Below are 11,455 nucleotides of genomic sequence, written 5' to 3' on the forward strand. Positions count from 1 at the left end.
AGGACCTACATCTAAGATTACTCTATCCATCAAAGCTTTCATTTAGAATGGAAGGGCAGATAAAGTGCTTCTCAGATAAGGCCAAGTTAAAGGAGTTCATCATCACCAAGCCATTATTATATGAAATGTTAAAGGGACTTATCTAAGAAAAATAAGATGATCAAAAGTATGAACAGAAAAATGACAACAAACTCACAACTATCAACAACTGAACCTAAAAAAAATGAAAACAGACCTAACTGGTGTGTCTCAGTGGATTGAATGCCAGCCTGCGAGTCAAAGGGTCACTGGTTCGATTCCTATTCTAGGGTACATGCCTGGGTTGCTGGCTTGTTCCCCATTAGAGGGTGCATGAGAGGCAACCACACACTGATGTTTCTCTCCCTCTCTTTCTCCCTTCCTTCTGCTTTCTAAAATAAATAAATAAATAAAATCTTTAAAAACAAAAACAAACTAAGAAAACAACTAGAACATGAACAAAATCACAGAAATGGTGATCACATGGAGGGTTATTAGTGGGGAGGGGGAGGGGGAGAATGGGGGAAAAGGTACAGGGAATAAGAAATGGTACCATAAATGGTGGCTACAAAATAGACAGGGGGAGCTTAAGAATAGTATGGGAAATGGAGAAACCAAAGAACTTACATGCATGACCAATGGACATGAACTAAGGTGGGGGAATGCTGGTGGGAGGGGGAGTTCAGGGTAGAGGGGAATAAAGGAGAGAAAAAATGGGACAACTATAATAGTATAATCAATAAAATATATTAAGAAAAGAAAACCTGAAAAGAAAATAAACTGTGCATTTTAGGAGCTTTGACATATGAATATGTCTGTGAAAGCATTGTCCCAAATTAAGATACAGAACATTTCTGTCACTCCTCAAAGATCCCTTATGTCCTAGCCCTGGAGCAGGCAATCTTCTTTCTGTTCCCGTAGATTAGCTAGCATTTTCTAGAAGTTTAATACATAGAACTATGCAGCATGTATTCTTCTGTGCCTGGCTTCGTTCTTATATCAGGATTTTGAAAATCATCATGTTGTTGTGTGACTACATATAAATGCTACTGCAACAAATCACAAGCTCAAGATAGCATGTTAGTCTCAAATTTGCCTCTTATTAAGGTCAGGCTGTGTAACATTTGTTGTTTCTTACTACAGTCCATAAACCTTCATAAAGGATGGGTGTGTTAGTTTGTTAGGGCTTCTGTAGCAACGTGCTTACAAACTGGGCTTCAGTAACAGAAATTTACTCTCACAGTTTTGGAGGCTAAAAGTTCGAGATCCAGGTGTTCATTTGATGGGTTCCTTTTGAGGGCTAGGAAAAAGAATCTGATCCATGGGTCTCCTAGCTGGTGGTTTGTTGGCAATCTTTGGTGATCCTTGGCTTGTGGCAGCATAACTCCAGACTTCACATGGCATTTTCCTTGTGTGTGTGCATGCCTGTGTCCAAATTCCCCCCTTTTTATAAGGACACCAGATATATTGGATTAGGGTCCACCCTAATGACCTCATTCTAACTTGGTAACCTCTCTTCACATACTGTTATATTCTGAGGTTAGGGCTTCAACATATGAATTTAGGAGGCACAATTTAACCCATAACAGGAAGTGAAAAACAAAATCACTCAGAGGTTATAAAGACAAATCCACCTGATTTCCATAAATGCTGTGCTGTGGACATGGTGTGGGAACTCTGCCAGCGAGGTTGGCACTGTCTACACTCAGGATAGCTGCAGGGACAGCTCCACCACAGCAGGTTTGCATTTGCAACCTCTTTGAATTAATGGTGGTTAGAAAACTGGCCCAGCAGGGGAAGCGAGGGACAGAGCAAGAATAAGAAGGTATGCAACTTGGAGAGTATCATGTGTAGTGTTGTGATTTTCCCTTCTTCTTGTTAGTTTTTCTCCTCTAAGCCTCATGGGGCCATGCTCCTTGTGTTTATCTGCTCTTGAACAGAAGCTAGGACCTGACATCCTTTTCTTCCTTCAGGTGTGAGCATTTTCGTTCTTCGTTGGAAGACAATGAGGATGATATTGTAGAAATGAGTGAATTTTCATATACTGTTTACCGAGCCTTCCTGGAATACTTGTACACAGACAGCATCAGCCTTCCCCCTGAGGAGGCAGTAGGTAATTAATTGCCACAGACTTTACCAAGAAAGAGATTAGTCAAGTGCTGGGTAACTGGGTAGGTGGTTTCTGTAGAGCCTAAATGGACTTCACCAGGAGGGCAATCACAGAAGTTCTTTTTTTGTGTGTTGAACCCAAGCTGCTTTCCCTTGCTACTACTTAATACAAAGATTGACTGGGTTGTTAAGAGATAGATGAATTATCAAAACATCACCACTGTCACGTGGGTACCATTCTTAGTTGCTATGTTAGTATTGTACATAACTTTTAACTAACTCTTGCCCTCAAGATGTTTGCATTAAAAAAAGATAAAAACCACAAAATAATTAGCCCTGCTGATTTCCATATCTGTGAATTTCTGACCCAGATGGCTTTAGGACAGATGTGGTCTGGTGCATTCTGTCCTTAAAGGAGTGAAGAGCATTCACATGTCAGTAAAAAAAACAACATGGTATCCAATGGACACAGAGTTAAAAACATACTGTTTCAGTTTATAAGTGTCAGCAATGTTGTTGGCCAGTGGTACAGAAAAATTAAGGAATTACTTCCATAAGGAACTAAAGAGAGTTCAGCCCCCCAATTTATAAATTAAATATTCATTTTACATGTATAAACCAATAACATTTTTTTACCATGTTAGCATTTAATTTTACTCAGGCAAACGGAAGTCTGATTTCTGAAGTTTTATAATTTTCCTTCCTTTCTTCCACAAACGTTTTAGTGCCAATGCCCACTATGTATCACAGCTCCTCGGTGTCTGTGAGGAGGCAGACCAAGGCCCTGCTGCTGTGGAGCTTGTATTCAGATGAGGGAGACCAGCTCTAAACAAATAAATACAAGCATAAGTCAGGAGGGTCAAGGGAGGCCTCTGCTGGGGAGTGCACTGAGCAGAGACCTGGGTGAGTCACAAGGGAATGAACCATGCAGGTATCCTAGGAAGAGCCTCTGAGTATGGGAAATAGTAGTGCAAAAGTCTGAGACAGGAAGAGATTTATCATGTGGAGGATGCTGGAGAAGGCCAGAGTGGCTGGAGTGGACTGAGCAAGACTTGTAGTGGTAGGAATTGAGAAATTGAGAGCTGGGCAACATCATACATAATCTTGATGGCCATGGTAAAGAGCTTGAGTTTTATTCTTGGTGTGATGGCAAGCCTTGGAAAGTTTTTAGCATAGGGTCGTGTTACTTAGGATTTGCTTTAATCCTTAAGTAAAATGGTAAAAAAGTGGCTTAAACAAAATAGTTTCTGTCACATAGGGATACAGTGCAGGGCATTGGTGCATGTGACCTCTGTGCTTATGGTCCAAGAGCACATCTGCATTACATCCCTTAAGGGCGGGCCCTGGAAGTTCCGCTTATTTCAAACCATGAACCAGAGCTAACTAAGTCCATAACCTAGATGCATAGGAGGTTGGGGAAAGTGTGGTCCTATCCAGATGGCCATGACTTAGCTAAATATTCCATGGTTTTGGAAGAAGGGAGAATGGATTCCCACCGGTGTGAATGTGCATGTGTGGGAGAAGCAACAAGTAGCTTCTGTCATAGGAGTGATGTTGGTTTTAAAAGATCAGTAATTATAATGGTTCAGGTATGAGATGATGGTACCCTGGGTTAGGTGCTATAGTGGATGAGATCAGATTCTGGATATTTTAAAGATGGAGCTGTTGGGATTCATCAGTGAATGGGATGTGGGTTGTAAGGGAAAAAGAGAAGGATAACTGCTCTGAGGTAATTGGCCTGAGTGGCTGGGTTAATGAAAGTATTATTCACTAAGATGAAGATGGAGAGGTATTGCTCTTGAGTTTGAAAAGTCAAAGGAGTGTGAGCTGCTTTATTAGACATCCAAGTGGCATTATTTTATAGGCTCACCCTTAATATTTGTTGGGACTTGGGCAAGAGTCCAAATTAAGGGCTATGTATCATACGTCTAAAAATTCAAAGTTATATATCAAGCTAACAGACTTATGAACATAAGATACATTCAGTCCTCATACCCTGAAAAGTATACCTTCACTGAGAACTGAAGGGTCAGGTTTAAGTTTTAGATGGAATTTAGAGTTGTGGTATTGGAGTTCTGTGCTGGAATACAGTGGCATGGAAAGGCTTGCAGCTGGCTGCCTTTCTTTTCCCACCACCAGCTACATCCTCCATCAGAATGGTGTGTGGGCACCCCAGCCTGCATGTCCAAGCTCCATTCTTTCTCAGCCTAGGCCACCCTTTGGGGTTGGGGGTCTGTACATTGGTATCATGGGTTATAGGGGAGGAAATACTCATACATGTGGCCTCAGGGCCAGTTAGGTGGGTAATCTTAGGGCCCCAGGTACCTAAAATGTGGTCTAAGAGTGGGTGCATGGCTCCTTAACCATACTTGTGGTGAGAGACGTGTCTGGTGAAGGTAGAAAGTGGGGCCTTCTTGAGCAGAGATTCAGGGCAGAGCCCTTTGTTAGGGTAGTTTCTGCGAGTACATGTCAGTCAATGTGAGTTTGAAGCTTGGGGTTATATAGGGCTGTTCTAAGAGTTTGGGAGTTGTTGAGAACTGATCAAAAACAGTGAAGCCACTTAGAACTTTCAAGGTTTCAGTATCCTCCAATGCGCCATAGGCTTTCCTTCAATAACTCTATTAGTGTTTGTCATGTTACAATGAAAGCAAGTTTCCAAACAAATTCTTCCACCTGTACAAAACTTAGGAGCAGACAGATACAAAAACAGTTAATACTGTAAGACTGATGAAATCCCAGCTCTCTGTCCATTAGGGCCTCTATGAAGTAGCTGATATGAAAGGTTAGCATAAAGTAGATGTGACAGTATTCTACTAGAAAGATTTAGTTAAGCTTTTGATCAGGTGGCAGCCTAGGACTGGATGAAGACCTAGTAGTAGTGAATGTACTACTCCAAGGGGAAAGAACTGCTGAGCTCATGATGCTTGAACTCCTTCATGCAAAGGCAAAAGGACCCTAACAATATTTCTAGCCAGCATTTCCGGATGAATATTCCGAACACTATTCATTTCACTAACAAGAAAGTATTTCTAGCACAGTTTAATGAAGATTTTAAGTAGCAGTATCTGAAGCTCCTGACAAGGGTCTTTCAAATGCTAACTGGCCATTTCTGATTAGAGTACTTCCTAGTTTCCCTTCAGTTAAAATTAATTGGCATGTGTGTATCACTCTGTTGAAATATGTGAAAATAGGTGGCAGATAATATGACAGGAATCATCAACATTTATAGATGGTATTTAAAACCATAGGACTGGAATCACTTAGGGAAACAAATGAAATAAGAATCTGAGGACTGAACCATGGGACACCCAAATGTTTGGAAGTCAGGAAAAAAAGGTTCAGCTGAGAGACTGAAGAGTGAGTAATTAGAGAGAGGAAAATCACAAACAAGTGACAAGAAACATAGAATCATCAACCACATGAAATTCTGTGTCTATCTTGAGTAAGATGAAACCAGAAAAGAGCCCCCAGAACTTGGCATTGCGGAAGCCATTGCTGTTAATCCCAGGTGTGATGTCAGTAGTGGAGGGGATAGAATCAGAGACAACTTTCCCCTGCAGGTTTTCTGTAGAGAGGAGCAGAGAAATGAAGTAGGGTGATGAGAGGCACACGTGAGTCCATGAAAGGTTTTTCTTTTTTCTTTTCTTTTTTAAAGAGATGAGCATTATTAGAGCATGTACGTGTGTTGATGGAAATGACCCAGGAGCAGATATTGGCAATGCAGGAGGATGGATAATTAGAGGGATATTTCTAGGAAACATATTAAAGCCGTTTTCACTGTGCTATTTTCCACAGCTCCTTATTTGCTTAGTTCAACTATGTTCTTAAGTGGAGCTACCCACTCAGACTATGTCAATACAAGTCCATTCACACAGCCTTCCCTATGGACTATCTTCTATGAAGGGTTGAGTGATTTTAAATCAGGATGCTTGAAGTCACTCTACCTAACTCTTTCTGCCAGGATTGCTAGATTTGGCCACATTTTACAGAGAAAACCGATTGAAAAAGCTCTGCCAGCAAACTATCAAGCAAGGAATCTGTGAGGAGAATGCAATTGCTCTACTCTCTGCTGCTGTGAAATATGACGCTCAGGTAGGAGAAGCATTTTTTCAATTAGCCTACCTTCTGGAAAAAATAGGTAGGTGTCTACTTTATATTTCAAACTAAAAAAAGTCTTGGTAGATTAAATACAACATAAATAAATTTGTTTTGTTTAATATAAACAAATACAATATTAAACAATAATAAACACAATATTAAATACAATAAATACAATATTAAACAAATTTGTATTTGTTTATATACAAATATTTGTTTGTATATATTTGTTTAATATAAACAAATACAATAAAATATCAGCCAAAATATATTAGTATATGTTTATATAATATTAGAGTGGACCTCAAAGGCAGAAAATTGTAAAGGACTGATGGATTTAATTTCAAAAAGATGAAAAAAAGTTATATGGTCCTGGCCAGTTGGTTGGAGCATTGTCCCATACACCAGAAGGTTATACTAAGTTCCATCCTTGTTTGGGGCATTTTCGGTGGATGATGTTTCTTTCTCACATTAATGTGTCTTTCTCTCTCTCTCTCTCTATCCCCATCTCCTCTCTCTTTAAAATCATTAAACATACTCTCAGGTGAGGATCAAAAGAAACAACAAAAAAACATTATACATCAAAAACTACCACAGAGAAAATTAGAAAGTAAATAATATACTGGGAAAATTTTCTATAACATATAATGGTTATCGTATTTAATGCATAGTTCTTTTAAAAAATTTTTATTGTATTTTTTTCATTACCATTTAGGCTCCTTACACCCATCCACCCAGCAATCACCACACTGTTGTCCATGTCCATGAGTCCTTTTAATATATAGTTCTTCAAAACATGAGTAGTTTGACTAAGAAAAAATGAAAGAAATAGATTTATGAATGAAAAATACAAATAAAGACACTTGTCACAGTGGGGAATATGTTTTTAGAAATAATACAGACTCAGAACAGCGGGTGATCTAAACTGCTAATGAAAGTGCAAGTTGATAGAGTCATCCTGGAGTGCAATTTGGTAAAATATGTATTAAGCTGGGTAGGGGGAGGAGGTAGAGAGATAGAACAAAAAAGAAAACAAATCATGGACAAGGACAACAATGTGGTAATTGCTGTGGGAGGATAAATTGTGATGACTTGGGGTGCTGAACACACAACACAGTGTACAGATGATGTGTTGTAGAATTGTGCGCCTGAAACTATATAATTTTGTTAACCAGTGTCACCCCAATAGATTTAATAAAAAGGGAAACAAAACAAATTTTTTTAAAAGACCTTTAAAAGATGTAATTCTTTAAGAAATTCATATACAGGAATTTGTCTTAAGTAATCATGGATTTGGACAAGGATTAACTTCAAAGATGTCTACTGCTGCATTGTTTATAATTTAGAAAAATTAGAAAAAGTCAACATGAACCCTAGAGGATTGTTTAAACTCTACAGAATGTATACATGAAATTATACAGCTATTCAAGATATATCATTAAGGGGAAAACTACGGTCCTTTTTAAAAAAATGTATAAATAGCTGATTTTAAAAGACTGAATTTCATTATCTATGAAGAAAAAGATATACTGTATTATGAAAAATATACTGTATTTTGCTGTGTGTAATGTGCACCCATATTTTTGTCAGCATTATACATGGAATTACTATACCCATGGCATGTAATCATTATACCCATGTATAATGCTTATCCTTCTTTTTCCCTCAAAAATTCAGGCAAAAAGTGTGTATTACACAGGCAAAATACAGTAGTCAATGGTTATCTTTATGTGATGGGATTATGGATGGTTTTTATTTCCTTATCTTTGCTTTTTTTTCTGAATTTTGTACAGTGACCATGTACTGTTTTGATAATAAAGAAAACCTGTCTTAGAGCTAAATCTTTAGGAAACAGGCTATACTTCCTAGACTCAAATTTTTTTTTTGATGTAAGGATATCCTCTCCTTTGGTTAAAAAAATAAAGGGACATTTTAGTGGTGTGTGGGAAAAAGGTTATAACCTTTTTTCTGCTTACATAAATAATAATATGCTTATTAAAGAAAATTTGGAAAGGAAATGATTTATCAACCAGAGAACATAACATTTTCATGCAACTCATTCTGATCTTTCCCTAGATTACATTATGTGTATCTCTAAATACTGATTTTTTTATACTTAACATTTTAAAAAGAAAAGATTACCCACCTAGAAACATTGACATTTAAAAGCATAGTGAATGTTTGTCTTTCATTGGGCATATACAACATGCAAAATGCTTATGGCAAAAAAATTATGCTTTTTCCTAGTTTGTTTAAGCCATTGTGATAATACTGTACTCTGGTGGGCTACCTCAGATAACAAAAAGGTGGGCACAGTGTTTCTACCTGAACTAGGTCTTAATTTCCAAGACATTTTCATATTCCATTATTTATGGGGATTATTTGTATGGTTACCTTGCATCTGTCTGTTTTCTAGAAAGTAAGCTCCTTTAGGAATGGCAAGGACTTTGCTGACAACCAAATTCCTTGTACCTAGTATAGTACCTGATACATATCATTAAATATTTGATGAATGATCAACTTTGCCTATAGAGGCACTGTATTTACTATAATCCATCTAACTAATAGTTGCATCTAAGTTATTATAATAGATTATACATTTTTATAAAGAGCAGTATATTTACTATCTTGTTTCATTTCAGCGTGCTGTAGGCAAAAATGTCATTTCTAAAAATTTTAGAGTCCATAATTTTAAGTGGATATTGGTATACTCAGTATATATTAATAACACATTTTTATGTATAGTCACAAACTGTGATATCAAATGTGTATGTGGAATTTTGCCTGTTCTATGACTTAGGTCTTCCCTGAGACTGAGAGATGTTCTACCATATAACCCTGGTAGCCTACAAAACTTTTCAGGGATGAAATAGATAAGTTTTCTTTGTGTAGTTTCTTTCTTTACTTCAAATGTATTGTGAATTTGATTGGCATGGTTATTATTGCTCTTTTGTCTGTTTTTTTTATCCTCAGCATTTGCTATCATTTACACATGTATAAAGAAAAGATTATAGTGTGTACTGTGTACACATATGATTGCTGGACATTATTCTGGGCTTTACTTTCTATAAATTAGCTTCAGGTAATAGAGCATAAACTTTAAAAGTTCACCACCACTGGACAGCACTTTGTTCTGTGTCAAGATGGCAGCATAGCCCAGGGCCAAAATCATACTGGAGTTTCTGCAGGCTGGCCTCACTTTAGCTCTAATCTGTGGCAAAAAAATTGTCCAGCCACCTTCATTCTGTCTCAAGTTTCCAGATCTAATCAAGAGAATTACTACAGGATTATTCTTTGGCTCAGAGTGCATCACAGTAAGCCAAAAACACCAATCTGAGGAATTTCTCTTAGGAGAAAGTGATGATTTCCTCAAAGCATTTTACAGTTAACATTATGAAGGTATGCAGGGTCTGATGAAATCCAATCATCCAATCTTTTGAGTTCTTGTAAAAGAAAAAGAGCAGTGGCCTGTTAATGACTTCAGCGAAGTGGTTTCCCAGCATTACTGTAATTTTTTTTAATTCAATTATTGTTCAAGTACAGTTTTCTGGCTTTTACTCCCATCCCAGCCCACTCCCCCATACATTTTTATGACAACTTTTTTTCTTACTGTTCTTTAAATAGAACTATTTAAAGTCCCCAGGGGAATGTAAAAAAGGAGTATTGTACTTTTAACAAATATTGAAAGTGGAATGAACAGTACAAATGCTCTGACTATAAAAGGTACAGAATTCATACATGTAGGTGTCTAACTCCAGCATTTGTTGGTGTGGAGAAATTTGAATGTTTTACTGTGTTATTTACATTTTTCATACGCATAGATTCATATTAGCTGTGTAGTTTTATCACTATTCTTTAGGTATTGCTGTACCAACATTGCTTCCTATTGGCTACCTAATCCTTTTTCTTTGCCTGTGTGTTTTAGGAATTTTCATTCTGTGTTGCATTGCATTGGGAAATGTGAATTTATTAAAATATATATTTTTTGTTCTTGTTCCTAGGATTTAGAAGAATTTTGCTTCAGGTTTTGTATAAACCATTTAACTGTAGTAACACAAACTTCCGGCTTTGCAGAAATGGACCATGATCTCCTGAAGAATTTTATCAGCAAAGCAAGCAGAGTTGGAGCCTTTAAAAATTGATCCTCACCTGCAGGAAATTCCTTTTAGCATTTTTTTTTTTTGCCTGCAACAGCCACAAAATAACTTCTTTTTAATAGTATTAATGATGTGCTACATTTGGCTGAATACTTATGTTCTGTCAAAAGAAGGATGGAGGTCAGTCTTCCCTATCATTGAAGTCCAAAGTTGGTAAAAAGATATTAAATGGTCTGCTCAGGCATGACTAAGCTCCAGGGAAAAATATTAAAATATCTTATTATATTTATAATTTCCTTTTTTGAGTCACTTAGGTTGGACACTTTTGGCATATTGGTGTAAGTGTATGCAATTCTGGCTAAATCCTCCATTACTCAACAGGCTGACAGCACATAGCTAGCTTGGCAAGGAATGCCGTGACCATCACACTGTCAGCATCCAGCACAGTGCCTTGCATATAGTAGGCACTCAATTTATTATAGATCTTAAGTATGCCCTTGTTTTATTTGTGGGATACTGGAGGAAGGAATAACTAAGCACAAAAACAAATTTAAAACAGCCTGTATCTATTAAGGTTCATATTCTTCTGGTGCAATATTCTGAGAAGTAGTGGCTAATTTAGAGCATTAATCAGAATTCACAAAACACCTTGGCAAATGAATTGTCACAGGCCCAAGGGCTAACTTTAATTTCCTGTTTACTCTGAGTTATTAATTTCTTATATGGGATTATTGAACATGAATGAATGCTGTTTCTGGACTCCTCTGCCTTACCTGATTGCATAATGTCCTTCGCTTTTGTGTTAAGAGAGATTTGCTTCTGTAAATAAAAATGTTTGTGTTTTTCTTCAGTTGGCTTTTATGTCACTTTAAATCAGCTCTCTTAATCTGGCACCATATAATTATAAAGTACTAGCAGAAAAGGAACTAATACTTACATTTCATGTACAGCATTAAGAAGAATGAGATAAATTTATACTTTTTAGATCACAACAAGTTACCCAGCTGTTAAAGAGAAACTGTAACAGGATGTAGGATGTAGCATTAAATTCTCCTGGTATGTTTTACAATATGATATTGTGTAAAGAAAACTCCTTTGGAACTAGAAACCTTGTTCTAATGCTGAACTATTTG

At 37.1% G+C, this 11,455-nt stretch overlaps 1 protein-coding gene across 3 annotated transcripts in view; it reads left to right on the forward strand.

The window, feature by feature from the left end:
* The window catches only part of LOC118983951 (RCC1 and BTB domain-containing protein 2), a 48,116-nt gene extending 36,944 nt beyond the window's left edge, over nucleotides 1–11,172 (forward strand). The window contains exons 10-13 of one of the 3 annotated variants that reach the window (XR_005065824.1): nucleotides 1,992–2,131; nucleotides 6,089–6,219; nucleotides 6,522–6,636; nucleotides 10,227–10,312. Coding sequence is in view for 2 of the 3 variants with exons in the window: in XM_037041669.1 (XP_036897564.1) it covers nucleotides 1,992–2,131; nucleotides 6,089–6,219; nucleotides 10,227–10,367 (412 nt within the window). In the remaining variant the exon portion in view is untranslated. Of the gene's footprint in view, nucleotides 1–1,991; nucleotides 2,132–6,088; nucleotides 6,220–6,521; nucleotides 6,637–10,226 lie in introns of all 3 variants that reach the window. The other 2 variants (XM_037041682.1, XM_037041669.1) reach the window with 2 other exon arrangements.
* Nucleotides 11,173–11,455: the final 283 nt, after the last annotated feature.

Source organism: Sturnira hondurensis, unplaced genomic scaffold, assembly GCF_014824575.4.
Source record: "Sturnira hondurensis isolate 20B ecotype Veracruz unplaced genomic scaffold, ASM1482457v3 Scaffold0000549, whole genome shotgun sequence".
Lineage (NCBI taxonomy): Eukaryota > Metazoa > Chordata > Mammalia > Chiroptera > Phyllostomidae > Sturnira > Sturnira hondurensis.